Source organism: Diadema antillarum, unplaced genomic scaffold (genome assembly GCF_040938485.1).
Source record: "Diadema antillarum isolate AM-2024a unplaced genomic scaffold, OU_Dant_1.0 scf00000054, whole genome shotgun sequence".
NCBI lineage: Eukaryota > Metazoa > Echinodermata > Echinoidea > Diadematoida > Diadematidae > Diadema > Diadema antillarum.
In genome coordinates, this window is record NW_027270943.1 from 1,025,609 (window position 1) to 1,051,596 (window position 25,988).

At 38.0% G+C, this 25,988-nt stretch overlaps 2 protein-coding genes across 2 annotated transcripts; both read left to right on the top strand.

Annotated features, from left to right (window-relative positions):
• The first annotated feature begins 10,969 nt into the window (after window positions 1-10,969).
• Window positions 10,970-13,018, top strand: LOC139715728 (tripartite motif-containing protein 3-like). The gene has a single exon (XM_071627278.1). It carries the CDS (start codon window positions 10,970-10,972, stop codon window positions 13,016-13,018), a length of 2,049 nt encoding a protein of 682 aa, XP_071483379.1.
• Window positions 13,019-21,304: 8,286 nt separating this feature from the next.
• Window positions 21,305-24,444, top strand: LOC139715746 (uncharacterized). Its single transcript, XM_071627295.1, has 2 exons — window positions 21,305-21,351; window positions 23,192-24,444. Exon 2 carries the CDS (start codon window positions 23,198-23,200, stop codon window positions 24,350-24,352), a length of 1,155 nt encoding a protein of 384 aa, XP_071483396.1. The 5' UTR covers window positions 21,305-21,351; window positions 23,192-23,197; the 3' UTR covers window positions 24,353-24,444.
• The last annotated feature ends 1,544 nt before the right edge of the window (window positions 24,445-25,988 follow it).

Sequence of the window (25,988 nt, forward strand, 5' to 3'; positions counted from 1 at the left end):
ATATCAAATTACCATAAAAATGGTATCATATTAAAGAGAATTAGATTTCCTACAAGTTAATACCCCGTTTTATGTAATAAATAGTTGTTGTTATGAAATACTAAGGAAGGATTTTTCTTTTGTTACATTTTTCCCAAGAAATACAGGTTTCAGTAATGTTTTTTCCATACATTTAATTTCTGTTTACAAATAACATCGGAATTTTCTTTAAGTTAAACCCCATAAATAAGTATTATCATGTGAAAGCGGCTATTCGATACACCAATTCCTTTAAAAGTTACACGACATTAAAGGGAAAAGGTTCAATACGGTTATACAGAAATTTAAGGGTAATGTCGACGGCCGCACTTGCGTAACGCGTGTAATACTATAATAATCATTGCAAGTATGAGACCCTATCACTTCTTACATCCAAATTATTGATTAGATATCATTAAATATTGTGGAATATGAAAGCAAATTAAATTTTTTATTCGCTATCACCTTTGATCTACTCAGCTTCACTTTTAGTTTACGTCTTTTTTCATCAAATAGAATGAAGGCCTTACGAGAGGTGTAATTTCATGACGGCCGAAACGGGCTTACCTGGATAGGGGTTTCCAACATATCGATATTAATCAAACTTCTCTTCATCAACTCTCATTCTTCTGATCATCTTCACACACATACTCACACCTCCAATATCACACACAGGCATTCATGCAGGGGAAATGAGCTCAGTCGTGAATTTCGTGAATTTATTCAATACGCCATTAATGCATTCATGGAACATCACACTCGAATGCTTTATTTAGATGTCGAAATAAGAGTTACATGTATACCGCACAAGCGAAATATTTCTCACCATGCTCTAGCATGAAATCAATTTATTTTTTTAAGATAAGATCGCACATACGTGTTCTCATTCTTTGGTGGTTCGCCTGATGGTTTTTAAACATATTGCTCATACGTTTATTATTGCCAAGAAACTAATAGATAGATTACAAATACCAAGGAATGGCATTGATAAAAACGAATAGTTGCAAGTCAAATCCAGTCGCTTTCAAATTCTGTGTTTTTTTTTTATAAAAAATGATTTCATGCACTTAACTTTATTACATGGGTTGATTTAAATGCAATACAACGTAAACTTGGTTGTTAAATCCGTTAGGAGTGACTAATAATCAATATTATACAAAAATGAGAGAGAGAGAAAAAAAATGTTATGGTTAAGTAGACCTTAATGCATGGATCTATAAAACATGAGGGAAATGTCTGAGGGAACATTAACCATGCATGCGTGTATGTATGTATGTGTGCATGTATATACTATAACTATGTATATATAATATATCTATATCTATATATATATATATATATATATATATATATATATCAATCACGTTTATATTTATGCAGGTTTGTATACTTTTGTGTTGTGTGTGTTTGTGTTCAAGGATGTTTGTGTATGACTAATGTGTTAAACATTAGACATATTCAGAGTGTAAATGTTTAACCACAACGAATACAATATTTTCATGTTTTCCACAGAAATTAGACATCTATTATAATTAGATAAATTTGCTAAAATGATTTGAAGTGTATCTGCTATAGGCGCATCTGACGTGCAATCCACTTTATAGAGCGCATGTAAGTTCCGCTGGAATAACAACTCATGCATGAATTAGATACACCATCCAATGTTTTCAGATATCCATGCCCTACTCGTCCGTCGGTCCTTTTTAGATAGAGTAACTATAAATGTGCATGATCGATACCCAAAAGATTATTGACATTGCACGTTAAACACTTTCACTAGGTTGCCATTGTCGCGAGTCTCGATATGCTAATACATGTATACTATCTACCACAAATCGATTCTTAGTCTACGAGTGACCGTGGTGATCTTATCATGGCTTATCACATCTTGAGGTCTATGGTGGTAATCGTGTTGATCGTAGAAGAATTATTGGACTGTTCGAAAAATTACTACGATCAACACAATGTCTTTGACTGACATCAAGATTTTATTATCTGATGATCAGCACGATTAGTCCCCGAGTAAGACCACGATTTCGGGCGAATCGAGAAAGTGGACCCAGCTTAGTGAATTCCACGAGAGTGGTAACGTACCATAAGGATAATCAACACGACAGTTTCAATACCGTACATATCAATATTTACATATCTTCAAAGATTACTTCACCTATGTAATCTAGAGTCTTTTGTATGCCTCCGCCAAGAAGTGGTGTCGGAGGCATTATGTTTTCGGGTTGTCCGTCCTTCTCTCCGTCCGTAATGAATTTTGTGGACAGCGTAACAAAACAAAACAAAACAAAAAAACCCCCTGAAATTTGGCATGTATGTGTATTGGGGGTGAAATTCTGCCTATCAACTTTTGGGTGCACATGCTCAAGGTCAAAAGTCAAAAGGTCGAGGTCAAATGCTTAAAATTTCACTATTTCCCTCATATCTCTGCAATGCCTAAAGATATTTTCTTGAAACTTAGTGTATACAGGTATTACCCAATTAAAATTCACTGGTAAAAGTTTGGGGTCATAAGGTTAAGGTCAAATGTGAAAAGGTCAATTGAAAATGTTAAAATGTTATCTTTTTTTTCTCTGTATCTTGGATATTGTTCAAGGTATCTTCATGGAACATAGTATACATTATGCATGTACTGACTGGAAGTGATTATCTAGGGAATTTGGGGTTCATGGGGTCAAAGGTCAAGGGCAACACTTCAAAATTTTATTATTTCCCTCATATTTATGCAATGCCAGCAGGACTTAAACTTGGTGTATGCATGTATAACCCAAAATAGAGATTCTCCGGCAATTTCTTTTTTTTTTTTTGCCAAAAAGGTCAAAGATCAAAGATCAAGAGAAAGTGCTGAACTTGCTTCTTCCTCCATGTCTCGGAAGTGGCTCATGGTATCTTGAAACTTAGTACATATTTATGCATGTTCTGCCTGACAGTAATTCTCTTATGAATTTTAGGGTCAAAGGCCAGATGAAAATGGTAACAATTTTCTACTCAATACAAAAATTGCACTTTTTCTCCATACCTTGAAAATTACTTAATGCATAAACTTATGAAAGGGCCAAAGTCAAGTTAAAGTCCTAAAATCCCCAAATACATGCTCTCCTATTCATCCAATTAGACCTATAGGTCAAGGAAGGTGACCATTTTGAATTTTGAATGGAAACAATGTCATTATCGTTTTCAAATTCCCAGTAACAGGGCATTTAATCTTGTTGCTTTCGCGTGGCCTTTCTTTCTATGATATACAAGAAGTAAATTTGTTATTGCTTTCAGCAATAACAAATTTAGGCCCGTTTATCTATATCATGACGAACCTCCGGAATAACAAACCTTTGGGGGAAAAAAATGAACCTTCGGAATAATAAACTGTGACCAATATTGTTATATTGTACAAGCTTTAACGCCGACATCTATTAACCTACTATATTACTACTTTCACTCTTTGAAAGGAAACACGCCTAACAACCAACGACACAACAGGAATGGAAACAATGTCATTATCGTTTTCAAATTCCCAGTAACAGAGCATTAATCTTGTTACTTTCGCGTGGCCATTCTTTCTATAATATACAAGAAGTAAATTTGTTATTGCTTTCAGCCGGCAGCATAGCTTTCGATGGTTTGTGATATCATTAGAATTAAAACATTGAGCTCTCCATAGCTGACAATTATAAAGTAGTAGCCCGCCAAAGTTGGATTACCTTTTTTTGATACGCACTGTATAACCTGAAAAAACAGATTTATTGGGTTTTTATCAATTGTATATTATAGCCACTCAAATAATGATGTATTGTTTGAGTTAGTCTTCGTACACCACTTAATTACCAACTGCTAATAGTAGTCGTAATCTTCGTTGTAATATTAAACTAGAAATGTCGCTATGATGACTGGTATGCCTCCGCCATAATGCATGATTCTCCTAATAGGTCTATAGTACATGTGGACAATGTGTGATTACATTTTCACAAAATTGGCAAAATATTATAATGGCATGTTTGTCACAAATGTGTTGAATGGTCACCTTCCTTGACCTAGGTTTAATTGGATGAATAGGAGAGCATGTATTCACTTGATCTTTGACCTTTGACCTATCGTAGATTTTTTTTTTGGGGGGGGGGTGCACGGGGACCATTTCTGAAGAATTTATGATGTAACCCAGTATGGGCCGACATGAACTACACAGATACTTCCCTTCATTTTGTTATGAAAAAATAAGATAGCCATGTTTCATTTTAAACTCTGAAAGGCCATTTAACAAGTTCTTTATTTCTTAGCGCTTTTAGCATAAGATTCTTCTTTTTTTTCACTTTAATCTTATAATAACAGGAAACTGTCACGTAATTATTTTTCTTTAACTTTTTAATATCAGATAAGTTGTGATTAATTTCACGTTCTTGGAGGGAATCCAAAAAGACAAGAAACTGTTCATATGGGAAGCTGAATGGATTGAGTTTGGTAACACAGAATAGAAAAAAAAAACATTCTTATTTCATATAAGGAATAGAAAGTGTAATTTTTCGTTCTTTCTTCGCCGATTTCGATGAGATTTGATCAATAGATAGCAGTGATCTACAACAAACCCCACATATAGAACCTACGCAATTGCGCGCGGAGACATTGTAACCCTTCAATATTGCTGTAAAATCTATTGAACCATATCCCCTTTAATGTCGTGTAACTTTTAAAGGAATTGATGTATTGGAAAGCCGTTTTCACATGATAATAGCTATGTTTTGGGGATAATTATAGGAAAATTCAAATGTTATTTGTAAATGCATATTTAATGTATGGAAAAGAACATTATAACCAAATTCCGTATCTTTTTAGAAAAATGCTAAAAAACATAATTCCTTCCTTAATATTTCATGACAACATCTATTTATCCCATCAAATGGGGTATCAGCTTGTAGGAAATTTAATTCTCTTCAAAATGATACCATTTTTATGGTAATTTGTTATTCCTAACTAAAGTTATTCAAAAATAATCCGTCTCCTAGCAACGGGCGGCGGCCATCTTAGAAATATGCAAATTAGACGAGCGCGCAACCTTTTTTTCCGCTGGCGACAACTGGATTCGGAAAATACAGGTTCTGACGATCTTCGAACATATCGTAGAATTTTGTTTTAGGGGGGGTGCACGGGGACCCTTTCTGGCTGCTAGACTATGTATCCTCCCTCATACAGTACTCAAGCGCATGCGGATGCAAGCTAGCATTGATTGTCATCGGTGCGTGCACGCTCCGATCGGTCAGAGCAGGGAGGTGGGTCTCACCTCCCTGGTCAGAGCCACACTCGTCAGAGCTCTGTGTATTCATTAGAGGTTCTATACATTTAACCTCTTTGGTGCCAGTTGAAAATAGAATACTTACAGCCTATTAAATTATATGGTGTCTTTGTAGTACTGAGCAACTAAAATATATCAGCAAACCATTCGACGTACACGTATATAATGTATTCAATTCAATTCAATTCAATTGCAATTTTCAATTTCAATTTATTTGTTCGATTCCACCAAGAATACAAATCACAAAATTATAGTATTGGGCGAAAAGACAAAAATCAGCGTATAATTATAATGCCCCCTTTCTTCAGCATTTTTGGTCTTTTCATAAAAAGGGCAATGATTTTGAGGCATTTACGTATTTCTACCAGATATTTTGAGACAATCATTAAAGGGACTGTACAGTACTGGTTGAGGAGAGGATTCAGCTTACCGTTTTGCGAGATATTTAGAAACCTCTCTAAATGCTAAAGAGCATGCAATTCTAAGGGGAATCAAAACTTTATTTGATGAAAATCGGTTTTGAAATGACTGAGATATATAAAAAACGTCAAACAAAGAGATCCTAATAAAAGTCGTGGCCTGTCTTACGATTGCTTTTTCTTTTTTTTTTGTTGGATACCCGCAGCCATTTCAAGGCCAATTTTTATGAAATCATGAATCCTTCTTAAAATTACATTCTCCTTCATATTTCATGAGAGGTTTCTCATTATCTCACCAAAAAATGTCATAAACTGAATACTCACATCAGTACCGGCTACAGTTCCTTTAAGTTGAGCTCGTCATTCGTGTATGATTGATTTTGGAACAGAGTCCGGCATATTATATTACTTTATATGCTCGCCAAAAGTAAGGAAACCAAACCTAATTGAATGTGGATTGAGTAAAAGCAGCAATGTAGTACATGTCAGAACAAATCAACGAAATTTTGAGCAAAATCAGAATCTCGATCGAAAAGATATGAATTTCAGTGCCATCACCACTGAAGACTATATGTTAGTATAGCCTATAAATACTGTGGCGGTGTGACTGCTGATGACGTCATGAATGAATGAATGAATGAATTTGTATGGTTGTTTATTCAACAAATCATTGATCGCAGCCAAAGGCTGAATTACAAATAATCTTACAAAAAATGAAAAATATACTTACACAGTAGGCCTATTGTATATATAATATAAAAATGGAAAAATTACAAAATCAAAATAACACACAGGCTCATACAAAACAAGAACAATAAAGAGAGAGAGAAAAAAAAACCTCAGGCACTGCATACATATTAAAAATAATGAAAGTTTGAATTGACCACGACCTTTGACCCTAAAGTATCCAAGACAATCACTGCCAATCAGTACATGCAGATATTCACTAAGTTCCAAGTGAATGTACCTTGAACTATTTCCGAGATATGATCGAGCAAAAAAGTGAATTTTAACACTTTCACTTGGCGTTTGACCCTAAAGGCAAACACTGCCAATCAGTACATTCATAGGCCTACTCACTGAAAGTTCCATGAATGTACATTGAGCGATTTCTGAGATATGAGGAAAAAATGGAATTTTAACATTTTCACTTGACGTTTGACCTTTGACTTCATGGTCGGCCCGATATATTCTCTCTCTTCAGGAGAAAAGAATATCTTTGTTAGGTAATACAAATACACATCAAGCTTCAAAAAATACCTCCGGGGATTGCACACACATGCGGTAGAAACAATGAAATATTGAGCATTTGACTTGACTTTATACTTTATGCTCTTTGTACCATTTAGGAGCCTTGTTTACTATGTAGTGTTATTTGTCTCATTTGTCTATTTGTCTCATCCCCTTATACGGAGGAGGGCCGTAAAAGTAAGGAAAATATGAAAAAAAACACAGTTACTTACTACAGTTATTTAGTTAACTTGCCCCGCGAATGCCTGGCAGCCCTGGGTGATGTCAGGTGCATTCATGTGTGTGTTATTGTATTGATTGATTGTTTTGAGCTTTGTAATTGATTATGTATTGCATGCTTTCTGCCAAATGAAATAATAATTAAAAAAAAAAAAAACTCCTCCGGAAAGACAGGTTTTTCTGTCCATGTTTTTTTTTTTTTTTTTTCCTGACAGTCACCATAAGGCAGGCGTTCCTTGCTAGGGGATCCCCCTTGCTAGTATACTCGCGAAGATCTTTGGTACATGTGCTAGTAACCACGCCCCCTTGACCCCATCCGGATCCACCGCATCATCACGATACTGCTGGTAGCATACTGAGTAGTGCGCGCCTGGTGGTTTTCCCCGAGCTAGCTGGAACGCGAAAGGCTTGGATACGTGCTGGCTACCAACGACGACGCGATCGAGAGCCGTGAAACAGCGACCATACTGTTAAGTGTTATCAATGACCTCTGATGTTATTAGCGAATGCAGGGAAGGACAAAACCAGGCGATCAACCAAAAGTCAGACTATTTTCACTCAGCTGGTGTGTACTAGTATTCGAACTGCGACTAGACTCTGCATCCAAGCATCTGCCCGTGCATATCGAGGATGTCAAGGTAGACATCAAAAGCAAACGCTGACAACACATACTGCAATACATGAATCTACACAACGGTGGTTGACGCAACCAGAGCAGTAGCAGGCAGGCAGGCAGGGACACATGAAGGCAGGGTACCCTGCTTAGCCAGAGCTGCACATCCGTTCTGGTTCAAACAACAAACTGTCTGTTCTAGTAGTGTTCAGTCATTCTTAGGTGAGTAGGACCTACGTCATACTGCTCTGGTTTATTAGTGTGGTTCGTCGTAGGTAGTTAGCTTAGCTCCTTGGTAGGGCCTAATGAAAAAAAGTGAAGATTTCAATGAACAGCAAGTCAGCATCTCGACAAGTGCTAATTTGGAAAACTACCGAATCAGTGGGTCAGACATAGAATCTATGACTACAACTGTATGTCAATACACAGGTGACTGTGTATTTCATTTGTGTATACAGTTAACAAGTTAGTGATGATAAGACTTGGACTGGACAAAGTAAGAAATAGAATGCACATAATGATGTAAATTATGACAATGACGTATACATAGTATTTCTCATTCTGTGTTCATCCAGGCAGAAAGAAATCCCATCCAGAAAGATGGAAAAAGTGGATTTTTGTTTGTTTGTTGAGGTTTGCGTGACATCAATTTATGCAAAACCTAACATGATTTTTTAATAAAACAATACTGATGCGAGATGTTTAGAATTGTGCAAACCAATGGAGAGTTGCACTGTATACTGTAAAACATGATATTCGCGGCATGAAATTTTCGCGAATTGGAGTTGACGGCCTTTTTTGCGGCATGAAATTTTTGTGAACTGCCACTGGCATTCAATGCATATAGTGTAGACAAGAACTCTCGCTTGCATTCTAATTTCGCAAATCTCGGCGCTCTCGAAATTCGCGAAATTAGAATGCTCGCGAGCATTCCTAATTTTACAGTTACTTATAGTTATAGGCTGATGACCCCAATTTGGATCCCATACTCTCTAATACTTTGCATATATTTGGATAGAGATTACAGAGATAAATTATCTAGCTGTTTCATGAAGATATGTTAGACTTTTTACCTTGATTAACCTGAATGTTAGGAATATTAAGTATACAGAACTTATTTTCCCCTCTGCATCCTCCTGAGTCTTGCTGAAAATTATATCTTTTGCACTCCTGCAGTATTTCCAATGGGATCATAAAAAACTTATCTGTTATATTCAGTGTTGATTTGTGCCAACTATTCATGTGGTTTACATAATTTCTGTCTTTTCATGTGACTGAAAATCTGCATTTTTTTGTCCCCGCCGAACGAGTTCGAGCAGGGGACTATGAAACGGGCTCCGTACGTGTGTGTGTCCGTGTGTCCGTCCGTCCGTCCGTGTGTCCGTGTGTGCGTCCGTGTGTGATCAAAATCTTCAATTTGCTACTTCTCTGTCATTTATGAGCCAATTTTGATTCTGTTTGCTTTATATGATAGCACTACATGAGAGCTTTGAAACTTCTACACAGAATTTCAGTCGTGACCTTTGACCTTGAACTTTGACCTATATTGTACATTTTGCTACAAAATGCTACTCCTTCGCCATTTCTAACCCGATTTCGATTCCGTTTGCTTTATGTGATGGCACTAGGTGAGGGCTTCAAAACTTCTACACAGAATTTTGACCTTTGACTTCTTTGACCTTTGACCTTGATTTTTTGACCTGTATTGTACATTTTGCTACAAAATGCTACTCCTTCGCCATTTCTAACCCGATTTCGATTCCGTTTGCTTTATGTGATGGCACTAGGTGAGGGCTTCAAAACTTCTACACAGAATTTTGACCTTTGACTTCTTTGACCTTTGACCTTGATTTTTTGACCTATATTGTACATTTTGCTACAAAATGCTACTCCTTCGCCATTTCTAACCCGATTTCGATTCCGTTTGCTTTATGTGATAGCACTAGGTGAGGGCTTCAACACTTCTACACAGAATTTTGACCTTTGACTTCTTTGACCTTTGACCTTGATTTTTTGAACTGTATTGTACATTTTGCTACAAAATGCTACTCCTTCGCCATTTCTAACCCGATTTCGATTCCGTTTGCTTTATGTGATGGCACTAGGTGAGGGCTTCAACACTTCTACACAGAATTTTGACCTTTGACTTCTTTGACCTTTGACCTTGATTTTTTGACCTGTATTGTACATTTTGTTACAAAATGCTACTTCCGGCGGGGACATATATTACGCACTGCGTAATTTCTACTTTTCCTTGTTTTGACACTGAGATGAACCGAATTAAACCAGAAAACAAAACAGCAAAAACTCTTTAAAATGAAATTCATTAATATGAAATGGGAAGCTAAATGGACATTATTTTGCACATTTATTTTTAGCAACCCAATGTATTCCAATTTGGTGAGGCAATGTCATCACCTCACAATGTTGGACTATTACTTCATGCATAAAATATTATGAATATACAGTCAGTAATGTCAATCTGATGACAAGTACATGAGTTCCCGTGCTCTTGAAAAACCATCATTTATATGGTGAGGTTGTACAGCTCTTCACTGCTGATTGAAGGATTTATTGTGTATCCTCAATCCCCCATTTTTATTTTTTATTTTTGATAAAGAACAGAATGGTTGACACATAAATTCTCTATCTTTCGTATTCATCATAGATATACTTCTACCATTCTCTTTGTTGGAATTTACTCTTATGTAAGCAAATTGATGGAGAATATAAGATAAAAAGTCAGCCTTATTTTCTGAAACAAGAATGATTAGATATCCTGAGTAATTGTCAGCATTATATAATATGCCTTATAGGGTATCAGCCTTCTGCAAAGCCATTAAATTTATATGGCAAGCCCTATAAAGTTGACAAAGTTCACTGCCAGAAATTTTGCTATTGGATGATGTGTGCATATTTTGCCAGTTCTAAGTATTACTATGAAAGACCAAATTTACACAAATTTTATAAGTAATTTTAGGACTTGGTAGAAATCCAGATTAGACAATCATAGAGAATAAGACACATGATAGTGATGTGTTCATGTAATTTTGATATGTTTTCTGTAGTCCTCCATTGTACAACTACTTTCATGGCAGAACTAAATAACATTCTTTTATGCATCACTCATTGTTTCAGACAGGTACTTTATTGCGCAGCATGGCCACTGCAACATCACCAAAGATAGCAGAAAGTCTGCATTCCCATCTTATGTGCCCCATCCACCTTGACATTCTTAAGAACCCAAAGACTCTGCCTTGCCAACATGTTGTGTGTGCAGAATGCATCCAAAAATGGATCGATGCTCGAGGTGGGCAGCTCTTCTGTCCAGAGTGTCACGTGATACAACCTCTGCCAGCTGAGGGTGTGCAGGGTCTCCCAAACAACTTCAAGATGGCAAGTATGTGTGACTTAGTAGAATCCCTCATGAAGTCTGAGAACGAGGTGGCTGCATGTGAAGAGCACCTGAAGAAACCTGTAGCCAAGATCTGTCTGCACTGCACGGTGCCAGTCTGTGAAGACTGCGTCAAGTCCAAGCACAAAACCCACAAGACCATTGCCATCGAAGAATTCCTCAGGCAGATGGGAGACCCACTGCCCAAGTTAGTCACACAAGCCAAGGGCAAGCTGCAGGAAATTTTCCAGGCTGTTGAAGTGCTTGAGAAGACCAGAACTGAGCTAAGGACCAACCACGATGCTGCACTCAAGGAGTGTGATGATCAGGTGCACAAATGGATGAAGGCAATCACTCAAGCCCAGGTCAAGATGAGGAGTGATATTGAGAGAGTCTACTATGAGAAGGAAGCGGGATTGATAGAGCAACTTGAATCTCTCTCATCAGCTAGGGCTGAAATAAATGAATGGATGGCAGTGGAGACTGACTCTGATGCAGAATCTAGTATGACAAAGTCAGTGATGACTGCTGCAGGTCAGCAAATGTGGAATAAACTAAACCAGCTGATGCAACAGAGCTTGAGACTTACACCAGAGCAAAACAGTCTGATCTCTTTGAAGTGGGATGCAGTTCTTGATAGCGCAATTCAGAAGGAAAACTTGGGATCTGTGGTGACTAAGGCTGTCCCTACCAGCCAGCAATCATCTTTGTCAGTTTCTGCACTCAGAGCTCCAGTACAGTCCGAAGTTACGGTCCAAGTCACACTTCGTGATGCCGTTGGCTCTCCTGTGCTTGGTGGTGACAGCTCTTCCCTCTCAGCATCCATTCAAGCTCCTGGTGGTTTCACTGGATACCTTCAGTTTGAATGTAAAAATGATAGTACATCTGTGTGTGAAGCTGTTTTCACATCGAAGTATATAGGCAAGTACAGGATAGAAGCACAGCTTGGTGGGAAGACTATTAAGAACAGTCCACTCAATATCATTGCCACACCAAGGGGTCAGATGACTCTTGATGAGCGAGGCAGTCTGAACAATCCTCATGATATTGTCAAGCATGACGATAACTTTTATGTTGCTGATAAAGGTAGCGGCCAGGTGCTCATCATGGACAAAGAATTCAAGCTGGTTGGGAAATTTTTTCCTCCGAGTGGGCAGGGATTGCATCAATACCAGCCGTATTCCATAGCCTGCACTGGCAGGACATTTGTGGTCTCTGACCCAAAGAATCACTGTGTGTTTGAATTTATTAATTCAGCCTACCTTCAGCGCTTTGGTCAGGATGTCCTCAAGCAACCAACTGGTGTTGCATGTGACAAGGCAGGAAAAGTTTATGTAGCAGATTGTCAGCAGCATTGTGTGCATGTCTTTAACCCTCTGAGGGAGCACATTGCAGTCCTAGGAGGACCGGGCTCCACCAGGGGTCAGCTTAAGCAACCTTGGTTCGTTGCCATCAACTCCATGGGTGAGGTAGTGGTAGCAGATTTCGGGAACCACCGCATCCAGGTCATCAACCCAGAGACTGAGGAGGTCAGCCGGCTCATCGATGTCCACCTGAACCAGAAGGTGTGGGATGTACGGGGTCTTGACGTAGACAAGAATGACAACATCTATGTCACAGTGAGACAGTCTGGCAACATGCGGGGATGGAGCTCAGAGTGTGTCATTGCCTACAGCCCAGAGGGTGTCTTCCTTGGCAACTTTGGAAGTGGTTTCAATTACGTCAGAGGACTCACTGTTATCGAAGATGCTGAGAATACCATCGCACTGGTTGTTGATGGGGCTAATCATCGCATAAAAGGCTTCAAAATGTGAGGATCCTAAAACTCATACTCAAGTGCATTCATTAATTGAACTTCACCTGCATTCAGCAGTGGAAAAATGACCAGTAGATTAAAATACGTACATAGCATGATATGACATTACAACAACATGCAAAGTTTCTGTTAATTTCAGATGTAGAGATAAGTTTACATCATTATGAAAACACAAGCCTGTTGTGTATCATGACCCTGTTACGTTATGTCTTCATCTCTGGAATGGAAAATATGAGATGAGAATGTACTGTTTGTGTACATATCATAATTTCTGATGTATTATTTGATAATGATTCTGCATGCTGTTTGGTGGATAGACACTTTCTGCTAGAAACTGCAGAGCAAGAATTGGCATGCTGATGCATTCCAAGCTTAGTTAATGTGGTGCCAAAGAATCTTGTACAGTATCAGCAGGGAGGTGGGATATCCCACCTCCTTGATACCAGGTTGCATGATTATTTTATATCGTGCATTAGTTACAAGATCACAGAATTGATTGTTATATTGGTGTACAGTGTTCTTGTTAAGTACATGACTAAGTGCTAGTCAACTGTAGAAATTATTACTTTATCTTTGAAAAGAAAAAAAAAATGTAAAAGTTGTAAGGAGAAAAGGAAATTGATCAAAAAATTAATGATATACATTGTATGTGCCATAACCTGTGAGACATAATTACAAAAGAGTGTATGATACGTTTTTATGCCTCCGCCACGAAGTGGTGCCGGAGGCAAATGTTTTCGGGTTGTCCGTACGTCTGTCCGCATTTGTTTACGCAATAACTTGAGTAATATTGACTGGAATTCTACCAAACTTGGTCCAAGTATAAAGTATGATGGGGCAATTACTTGATTAGATTTTGGGTGAAATCAGCCTAAGGCCAAAGGCCAAAGGTCAAAGTCAAATCATGAAATTGTATCCGTTTACGCGATAACTCAAGACTGGATCGAGTAAATTTCACCAAACTTTGTCCGAGGATGGTGTATAATGAGACAATTACTTGATTAGTTTTTTAGTGAAATCAGACAGAGGTCAAAGGTCAAAGATCAAGGTCAACTCCTAAAATTTATCTGTTTACTTAATAACTCAAAACTGGATGAAGCAGCTTTCACCAAACTTGGCTCAAGGATGATGTATGATGGGACAATTAGTTGAGTAGATTTAAGTGACATTGGCGAGAGGTTTTAGGTCAAAAGTTCAAGGTCAAATGCTAAAAATGTTACTATTTCCCCCATATCCATGCAATGCCAAAAGGTATTTTCTTGAAACTTAGTGTAGACATGTACTACTGCATAAAGATTCTCAAGAGAGAGTTTCATGTCATAAGGTCAAAGGTCAAAAGGTCAAAGGTTAGTTGAAAATGTTGCAATTTCACTTTTCTCGCAAATGGTTCAATGTATCTTCATGGAACTTGGTACATGGCAGGGATTATCAAGGGAATTTAGGGGTTATGGGTCAATAGTCAGGGGGTCAAAGGTCAAGGTCAACTCCTCCAAATTTTACTATTTCCCTTATATACTAGTATATGCAATGCTTGCATTATTAGTTTTAAAACTTTATTACCTAATGGAGATTCTCTGGGAAATTTCCAGCCAGAGGGTCAAAGGTCAAAGGTTAAGGGTCAAAGGTTAAGGGTCAAAGGCCAAGTTTAAATAAAAAAAGAGAAGTCTATTTTGTACTGTAATTACACTATTTCTTCATACCTTGAAAATTACTCAATGCATAAACTTATAAAAGGGTCGGTCAGAAGTCAAGTAAAAATCCTCAATTCCCTAAATACGTATACCTGCACTCTTAGACAATTATAGCAAACCTAGTTCAAGGAAAGTGAACATTCAAGATATTTCTGACAAACCTGTCATTTCAGTATTTTGCCAGTTATGTGAAACTGTCATCACACATTGTGAAGACATTGTACTATACACCTATTGGGAGAATCATGCATTATGGCGGAGGCATCAGTCGCCATAGCGACATTTCTAGTTAACTACTACGTGTATGTTTTGCAAACCATTAGTTGGAAAAAATGGTAATTTGCAAGTCTTTATTACATAGACCCCAAATAATACAAACCATCAATTTGGATGGCCAGGCATATGCTGCGAAGGGAAATTCTATATGTGTTCTCATATCCCAAATATGATTTCAAGGCAATGTACAAATTCATTACCTTTGTTTAATGGATGAACATGAGCTCTTCATGGGAGCCAGGCATCTTTGAATGTTCTAGATTAATGGTACTATTTATTTATTTTTTATTTTTCTGGTCATCATTATCACCTTCAATGAAAAATCACAAATCTATGATTTTATTCAAATACTGTACTGTATTTCAATGTGTGTGACTGCTATTTTGAACCTTGCTTTTTATGTGAGATTACATCTCTTCCAGTCTAGTGCATGTATTTTTTTTTAACAAAAGCTTTTGCTGTGCAAGCCTGCTTGTTTATAAAGTACATCTAGCTTTGTACATACACACTCACACACAAGTGGATGTGTGTGATGAAAGTGAATTATACATAGTGAAGTAGAAATTTGAGGGGGTAAAACTTACTAGAAACAATTTGCTGCACATGCTAATTTACTGTTTCCAAATTGAAGTACATGTAATTGCACCTTCATACACATACATACACACACAATCACACACACACACACACACACACACACACACACAGAAGTGGAGGTGTATAGTGAAAGTACAGAACTGTACATGTACTGTAAAAAGGTACACAGTATGCGTGTTTACAGTATTATACAATGTAGCTCTATAGTCATAGCATTATGATCAAAGCTAGATGAAGATGGTTTAAACCAGATGTACTGTAAGTTTTTTTTAGTATATTTATATGTTTATGATGGACAAATGATGTACATCTAAATTATAAAAGAAGGCATGAATCTTTCACAGATGCTGCATCTGTTTGTTAATTTTTTTCAACGATGGGGAATTAAGCTTTAAAGATTATTTTTATTTCTGTCAAGTACATTCAAGAGTATTTCTGTTGACAATTTAAAATGAGGTTGCTTTTGATATTTGTTGTTTAAAGAATTCTTTGATTAAGAAGTACATTCCAGTAGAATTTTGCTTTCTGTTATTATACTGTTCATCTTCTCAGGTTGATAATATCATGGACTTCCTATTCACACCTACTGATACCTAGAAAAGGTATATTTGTTCAGCCAGTCCCAGTTAATAGTTGTATACTAAATGTACCATGTAAGCAGTAATACAGAAATATTCCCAAACAGGCATTAAAATCGTATGTAGAAAACAATAGTTGTATATAATTATGGTGTTTCTATTGATGACTATAGTCAGCCTGTAATGTTTTGATAATCACTACTTCATTGCTTGTTTTTAGTACCGCTTACGTGACACTAGATGCAGGAATATACATGTACAGAATACTCATCACTGATGGCTGTTTTGAATTAGGAGGATTAGAAGCAGCATAAGTTTTTGAATGCCTAGCTAGACATTATCAATGGACACTAATTTGTAGAATAAACCCTGTGATACAGCTAAAGACAGGGTATTGTTTTAGTTGAGATGGGGATTCAAGTTTTAACTTTTTGCGAGAAAATCAGAAACCACTTATGAAATATTAACTCGTTGAGGACGAGTCCCGAGTATACTCGGGCAAGTGTATGTGGGAAATGTGTGTTGTAGCAAAATCTGTCTGTCCTCGATGGGTTAAAATTCTAAGAGGAATTCAGAGTTTATTTGATGAAAATTGGTTTTGGAATGGCTGAGATATCCAAAACCAAAGCAAAACAAAGTGGTCCTAACACATGTAAAATGTGAGTCCCACCTTTCATTAGGACCTCTTTGTTTGTTTTTCGATGTCTCAGCCATTTCAAAACCAATTTTCATCACACAGAAGTTGAATTCCTCTTAGAATTGTATATTCTTTCATGTTTCACAAGAAGTTTCTCATCTCACACAACAAAAGTTGGAAACCTGAAGTCCCATCTCAGCCACAACTATACCATCCCTTTGAATATTGTAAAAGGTGTCTTGTAAATATTGATGATTTTGAAGGATGCAGCTTGCACATGACATAAATTGTTGGTCATTTCACTTTGCCATGTTCAAAAGATTTACCAATCTTTTGTGTACAAGAACATAGAATTAGTGAAATGGCAACACCACAAAAATGTTACGAGTACATGTATGTAATACATGTAATTTTCAGGTACATTGGCAGTTTCATATCAAATTGATAAGTACTTGATTGATATGAATGTTGAATCTAGCATAAATTATCTGTTCACTGCAATTTGATTGGCTTTCTATGACATATTACCAATTTCAGTCAAGTTAATACAATATCCATGCATTATATTTTATTCACTTATAATTTTTATTGAACACTTATGATTGACATTTGAGAAAATTGCTTGTCCATACTAGAAATTGCTCAACTTTTCTTGCCTGGGATGGATTATGTATGATGCATTGCTGTCACTATCTTAGTAATGATCCAATAATGATAACTGCTTAATTTTTATTGTTTTTGCGGATGAAGAAACAATTAGTGGCATTATGCTACCGTACAAGTAATTATTATGATACAGTCTGTATTGCCATCATTGTGATCTTCACTGTAACAAGCAGTACTTCATAAGTTGTTATTGAAGCTACATATCACAGGCATGCAGAAATGGACTGGTTCTCTGCCAGCAGGAATTACATGAGGTACGGTATATCACTATGTATGTACACCATGAGACAACACACCATTGTCCTTGGTATTTCACTCAATTGTGATGTCAATTCATAGAGCCAATAAAAATATTATTTTACAGTGTTTTCTGGCAGCTGCTGTGCCATGCGTTTCTTCTCTGTCACAACTGTGTGACTATTGTACATGTACAATGTTAACATTCTGACTTTTATTGTGTTACTTTGTGACCAAAGGTGTTTCTTTCACAACAGTCTCTATACACACTGTGCTGTGGGGCTTTCATGAATAGGAGGGGCTTTCATGAATTGGAGATCGATAGTAACATGTTATTAGATATAATTATATTGAAATACATTGTACCATGTTCTGCCAGTTGATACCAGTAAGAATGTACGTGTACAGAACCCATTTATTACAAATGTGACTATGTGTATTTTGTTCCATCTTATATTGGGAAATGTAGGCAAACCTACAACAGCATGGTATATAAAAGTGTGTATAGCTCAGTGTGGGAACGCTGTAATCAAGGTCTGCATAAGTGACAGGAGTGACAATGTTCATGTATAAACCGTACCTCAGGGGCGGATCCAGGAATTCTGTAAAGGGGGGGGGGGGCGTGACTAATATTTCTGGTGGCACTTCCGGGTTTTATTTCATGTTTTTTCTTTTCATTTCTTTTGTTTTTCACAAAAAATAAGGGGGGGGGGGCGTGCGCCGGTTGCACCCCCCTCTGGAACTGCCACTGGTACCTGTTGTACTTTGAAATGCAGCGTAGTTGATCTTTTTGATTTGTGCATTGCATCATAAGGGTTTAGAATACATTAATAACCAATCATGCACAGTTACTGAAATATATTCAAAATACATGTAAATGCAAAACATATAAAGCATAATGTGAGAGGAGAGAATCTCACTTTGTACACTGAATCATTGTTTGATCTTGCTTATGGAGATGGTAATATTTCATGGAAGAAGAGGACATTTGCAGTATTTGGTTGTGCTTATTTGGACTCTGGTTCTACATTTAAAAGTAAAAAGAATAAAAATATTCAGCAACTGCAAAATCGATCAATATCTCCCTCCCATTCTGGTCCCAAAGTACTCGGCACTCACTCACACACACACACACACACACACACACTGGGATGAGGGAAAAGAGCAAGAACCATCAACTGTAAACGGGTTACTTAATTAAACTGCCATTTTGAGATACCTTGGACCCATTACAACTGAAGATATCAATCAGATATCATATCCTACACAGTGATAACATGGCCGGGCTCTTCACTTTGATATTGTGCTTGTGAAGATCTGATATACTCATTCAAAGTGTCCCTATTCAAACAAATTGTGCGAAGTCCAAATCCAAAAGGTGTGTAAAGCTACCTAAAATAGTGTTTTACTAGGGTGATGAAGGCATCTCTAAGTGCTTATTTTTAAAGAATGCAGTGAAGTTTCAGAATGCAGTAGAGGAATGTGTGTGTGTGTGTGTGTGTGTTTTGTATTGTGTGTTTGTATCTAGCACAATGACTGGGTTCATGAATGAATGTGTGATTCTGCCCTTCGAAATTTTCTATGATGGATATAGTGTGCGACATGAGTTGAGCGTTAGGAAATGTGTCTCGAATATTATCCTCTATGGTATAAATACAACAGAGTTTACACTACAGCGAAACGTTTTGCAAAGTGGGGTGGGGGGGGGGCAAGTCTTCGTGGTACTGTATACGTATAGATAGAAGTGGAAGAGAACCTTCAGGAGTGTGAATAATATTTCAAGTTCCGATTTTGGTTACGATGTTTTTTGTTTTGTTTTGATTTTGTAGACTCCCCCAAAGTGTGTGTGTGTGTGTGTGTTTTGGGGGGGTACTCTCTTTCTCTCTCTCTGTATATACATTGTATGTAAGGGTTAATGTGCCGATTTTTCCCTTTCATCCCAAAAAGTATGTTCGTGTGTGTGTGTGTGGGGGGGGGGGGGGGGGGGCTGCAGCCCACCCTTCCGTGGCCCCTGCATTGTTGTATCTACATGTGTAATTCACATTCGTGACGTTACGGAGATCTTTTCATCCAGCGCATTTCAGTGTCTGGTGAGTGGTGAGGCTTGTGACGGGAGTTTGACTGCAGAGTGATAATCGTAATTCTATTTTAAATCCTTGCTAAAAAAAAAGTGGACGTCCCAAAGTAATAGTGAATTCCCACTCAAAAAAAAGAAAGAAAAAGAATAAAAAGCGTAAAAGTTTATTGGTCAAAATCAATTGATTTTCGTCGAATATATCTTAGGGTCGTGGGTGTTTACCCACAAAAACCCTGTGTCATACGAAGTATTTTGGAAAAATTTATATTGAAATACAAGAAATTCATTGTAGGCCCCCTATAAATCATTTTATTTTCATTTTCACTACTAAAATCCAGGTTATTGTTGTTGGGTTGTTGTTGTTTTTTTTTTGAAGAAATTTGAGGCACATTAAACAATTTTGCCAAATGTAAAGTATAGTTGATAACAAAGCCCGAATCTCATCGTAATTCATACTTTGAATTGGTAAAGTGTGTATGATGAACAATTATTGCTGTATGACAGAAACTGGATGGGAAACCGGGGGAAACGGGCAAGCTAACACCAGACAAACGCCATCAGAGCCTTATCTCATTTCTAACATAATTCTATAGAGATTGAGGCCCGCCATTCAGACTTTGTACTCTACAACCCCACCAAATTCAAACAATATGGGGCAAGAAATGATGGTGTATCGGGATTACAATTAACATTTGGCATGTATATAGCCCCAGGATGTGCAATAGTTTTTCATAGTATTTTAGTTTTCATATATCGGGTGAAAATGTCCATTATGTATTGTACGTGCAGGTACCTTCGCTGTGCGTATGCGGCAATATACAGTACACTTGTAATCGTCGCCAACACTGGGTGGGTGGGGATCTACATGATGAGACGTATCTTTCTAATTCGCACAGGATTCAAAGGGCGGAATTGGTACCAGTCAAAATCATAATGTACAACTGTACAAGCATTTTCATGAGGCTACTGAATCTCACCTTCCTGGCTTCATTAATAATTCTGTAGCATAATAATATAATCAAACAACAGCTTAAAAGGGAACTGGTGATTAACCATTCACAGGAGTGAAGAATATAAACTGTGAGAAGCACCGACAGAGCAGGGAGGTGGGTCAGGGAGGTGACCCACCTCCCTGGACAGAGTGAATTATTATAGGATGATAATCTCGAGAATCGTATGGGCCTGACTATAATTATGACCAATGTATAAATATAGCTCTCTTATAGTATACACAGATAGTATTCGCCACGTGATTTTTACGACAAAATGCGATGGCCGCTGCTAGTATACGAAGTGAACTTTAGCATGATAAATGGCGTGAAATTGTTTACACAAGGTGCAATAGAGCATGATGACTTGTCTGGTGATACTATAGTCCAATCCTACCACCTCTTTTTAGCATGCACACGGTATTCGGACAGAACGGCTGCTATGCGTTGAGGTATATGGGTATACACAGGATACGATAGTTTCACCGTTGTGTCTTTTCATTGACTGTGGACTATACAGTGGCACGAATCAGGATTTGACTCTTTTTCCAGAGTTTTCTTCAACGACGCTGGTGCATATCTGGTAAGAAAGCAATGGAAAGTCATGCACGATATAGTGTTCAAAACATTTTGACATTTAAGGTTCTGTACCATGTCTATAACTCTGAAAAGCTTTTCAGTGAGAGTTACTGTCCATCGAGGACACTGTGCGCTATTCGTCTTCATACAAGATATAGGGCCTTATAGGCCTATTTGGAATGCTCTCTTTTGAAGATAGCTTTCGCTCGAATTTAAAAGTCCAGTGCCATACACCATCACTATTATCGATAGGGCCTATAGCTTCTATACTCGCGGAAAAGAATTGCAGTGATTAATCTATATAATTTCATTCATGTAACCTTTCTTCCGAGTTGAGCTTGGTATAGGGCCTAGGTCTACCCTATACCTTTGAGTGAAATATTGTGTCAATACTTTCGTGCATTCCCGTTGTTGAGATTGAGCGTCTTCAGAATGAACATATCAAACCCAAACTTTGGAGTGACCTCAGGGATCACTCAAAATTAGTAAAAAATGAAAATTTGCACTCAAATTCACTCCAATTTCACTAAAAACTCACTCTTTTTGTGTTAATTACTCCTTCAAGAGTGAACATTTTCACTCTTCTTTTTTAGAGAGTATTATAAGCAAATACATTTATGGTTGTAGTTCCGAGTATAATGACGAGGATAATAAGTTAACGTACGTCATGACCCTTAGCAATATTGTATTGTATTGTATTGTATTGTATTTATTCAGACAAATCAAAAACAACATGTCTAGGGGTGCAAAAAAAGGTACTAATACCCGTGCATCTGCACCCCTGGAGTACATCATCACAAAATTAAACAAATTAAAAATTATGATTGGTACAATGAAATACAAAAATCTAAATACATATAGGTACAAATATAATACCGTTATTGTAAAATGACAATGAATCAAACTCTGGCCTTCGGAACAGCAATATATTGCACAAAAAATGGGTAACCAGGATAAAATGTAAATAAGTGATATCGCAAGAGAGGAATGATCATCTAAGACAACAAACCATATTGTAGGGTATACTAGCGGAATATTAAAACATGGACGAATACATAAAAAAGGTCTATATCATAGTATATGCACATTAATATTACACCGGACAGAGTAAGGTTAAAATTCATCAAATGAGACTTATATGATATACATGATACATTGTAGAATGAATTCACATACATAAAAACTGTCTTAATAAATATTTAAAGCGAGAAATATCTCGTTACATGAGAGTAAAGTCATAACATTCCTAATTTCATCAGCTATATGTTCTTCCCGTCCAACTGGAAGCATGCTACATCATTGGCACCTCCCAGAAATTGTCCTTGTTATCCAGGGGCGGATCTAGGAATTCAGGAAAGGGGAGGCGCCTTTACAAAATGGGGGGGGGGGGGGGGGGGGAGGCGCACACGTCCCCCCCCCCCCACGTTTTTTTATTTCTTTTGTTTTAATAAAAAGTTAAAGAGAAGGCGCGCGCCCGGTGCGTCCCCTCTGGATCCGCCACTGCTTATCTATTTATGCGTCGCAAGCATTTCCATCGTTCCCAATAGTTAAGAGAGAGATACATTTGTATGTGTATACGTGAGGGAATAGTTTACGTATAGTTTGACCATGATATTTCGATATTGATTGAGTATCACAAGATCTTTGTCAAAACTATAAGAACTGCAATTTTAGTTTTTCCTATGAATGATCTATATCATTTGGACACGGATATGTTATGCCGAAAAACATGCGTTTGGGCACTTATAGGCCTATTGGTCGTTTCAGATCTGTCGGTACGTTGATTCTGCTCATTATGTGAGGAGCCAACTGATTTCAATCAATCTATTATGGTACTATTTCAGACGGAGATGGCGGCCTTTCACGGTCCTCCCGTTCCGGACGCAAAACAGTCTACGGTCACTGTATCGGCAACCAAGATGCCCATTGGAACTACATTAGAAATCCATCTCAGCCTGCGAGGTGTCCGCGGAAACCCGATGGTAGCTCCCCAAGCCTTGTCTTCATTAGACCTTCAGATTGAGAAGCCTGGCGGTCGTTTGACCGGCCACGGCCTTCCAAATCAATTGTCGTCGGCGGGGATATGCGTCGTCCGGGTCAACATGAAAGACGCCGGCCCGCACAAGATTCACGCCAAGGTGTGCGGAAGTCACATGAAATACAGCCCCGTCACAGTCGTCGTAACGGTTGAAGGTAAACTGATCAATACTTACAAGCCACCGATGAACCAGCCTCATGATGTCATCAAGCATCAAAATATCTTTGTCGTCACAGACAAAGGAAACAACCAAGTTCAAGTGTTCGACACTGAATTTCGGCCGGCCAACAAGTTCTGCTCGCCAGAAATGCCGGGCTTCGGTAAATTCGATCCCTTCGCTGTTGCTTGGACGGGACGCACGTTCGTAGTCACTGACATCGCTAATCACTGCGTTGTTGAATTCAGCAATTTTGTCCCCACTCAGGTGTTCGGACAAGAGACTCTCCAACAACCCTGTGGTATTGCAGTAGCCCGAAATGGAAACGTGTACGTTTCCGATGGCATGAAGCACTGCATCTTTGTCTTTGACAAGCATCGGGAATGTATCTCTATCCTGGGCGGTCAGGGAACGGCGCTCGGGAGAATGGATACTCCGTGGTATATTGCAATCAACTCTCATCAACACCTCGTTGTGGGAGAATTCAAGAACCGCCGGATCCAGGTCTGGAATACGCACAACAACAAGGCACTGCGGATCATCGACGTCAAGTACAACGGCAAGTCATGGGACTGCAGAGGTTTAGCCGTCGACCACCATGACAATATCTACGTCGCAGTTCGAAGCGGCTTCATGCGAGGTTTCAGCGTGGAGACAGTTCTTGTGTACAGTTCCACTGGAGAGTTCTTGGGCAACTTCGGCGAAGGCTTCAACTACGTGAGAGGTTTGACCGTTACACAGGAGGGACAAAAGACAGTGGCCTATGTCGTGGACGGAGCCAATCACCGCATCATGGCATACGCGTTGTAATAATCAATAACTGATGATGATCATGCGTTAAATTCACTCTGTGGGGTGCTGTAGGAGCAAATAGAAAAGAAAGAGAAGATTGTAAAACGTTTAGAAAGTACAAAAAACAAAACTTTTGAAGGAGTTTGATGAAGGGCTCTTTTTTCTTTAACTGCAGGGAGAATATTCCATTGATTTAAGATGGGACTGATGGCGTGGGCAAGAGCTCGTGTGCCCCAAGTTGTTACCAATGTTGGAAATACAAGAAGGTCGCAGCTGGATGAGCGTTATAGAGATGTACCAGCGAGCTGTTGCATCGAGATGAGCAACAACTGAGTCAAACAATGAAAAATCAAAAGTAAAATCTTCAATATGAAATACGATGTCTGACCCTTAATCACTGGATTGATTTCAAAATGGCGCCGGTGTGGGTGTGTTTCTTGGATAGTGTAATGGTACGTGCTGTCGCACGTCGCCTTTGTTATAGTAATAGAGAACTGAGCTTGTGGTAAATTAGATATATTGGAATTCCCCAAATCAAGCCTACTCCTTTTTTTTTTCTGATCGATCGATTTTCTGAAGATCGATTTGAACATTTTCTGATGATAAAGCAATTATTGTCAATATTGTATGACAGTATACCTCATGACCCTCCATTGCACTGTCGCATCCGGTGGCAATGTACATAGTGTAATTATAGTTCATGTAATTGCTCTTTTTTCTTTAACTGCAGGGAGAATATTCCATTGATTTAAAGGACAAGTTCACCTTCATAAACATAAGGATTGAGAGAATGTAGCAATATTAGTAGAACACATCATTGAAAGTTTGAGGAAAATCAGACAATCCGTTCAAAAGTTATGAATTTTTGAAGTTTTTGTGCAGTAACCGCTGGATGAGAAGACTACTCCAGTGTATGAATAACTTAGATGTCACATGCGTACAACAATATAAGGAAAATATAAAGAGAATTTCACAAAATGCCATCTTTTGAAAAAAGTACACATTCCCCTGACTCGTTACCGACAAATGTTATGGGTAATATTATTCCCCCTGCCTTTAGAAAGAGGCAAGTCAAGAGCTCTTTTATTATGCGAAAAAAGTGAAAATATGTTGAATTTTCTTTTACATTTTCTTTATACTGTTGTACGCATATGACTCACAAGCTGTAGTAGTCTCCTCATCCAGCGGTTCCAACACAAAAATTTTAAAAATTCATAACTTTTGCATCGATTGTCCAATTTTCCTCAAACTTTCACTGATGTGTTCTACTAATATTGTTGCATTCTCTCAATCCTTATGTTTATGAAGGTGAACTTGTCCTTTAAGATGGGACTGATGGCGTGGGCAAGAGCTCGTGTGCCCCAAGTTGTTACCAATGTTGGAAATACAAGAAGGTCGCAGCTGGATGAGCGTTATAGAGATGTACCAGCGAGCTGTTGCATCGAGATGAGCAACAACTGAGTCAAACAATGAAATATCAAAAGTAAAATCTTCAATATGAAATACGATGTCTGACCCTTAATCACTGGATTGATTTCAAAATGGCGCCGGTGTGGGTGTGTTTCTTGGATAGTGTAATGGTACGTGCTGTCGCACGTCGCCTTTGTTATAGTAATAGAGAACTGAGCTTGTGGTAAATTAGATATATTGGAAT

Excerpts from the sequence above, each read along its gene's own strand:
- LOC139715728 (XM_071627278.1), top strand. The coding sequence starts at position 10,970 with ATGGCCACTGCAACATCACCAAAGATAGCAGAAAGTCTGCATTCCCAT.
- LOC139715746 (XM_071627295.1), top strand. The coding sequence starts at position 23,198 with ATGGCGGCCTTTCACGGTCCTCCCGTTCCGGACGCAAAACAGTCTACG.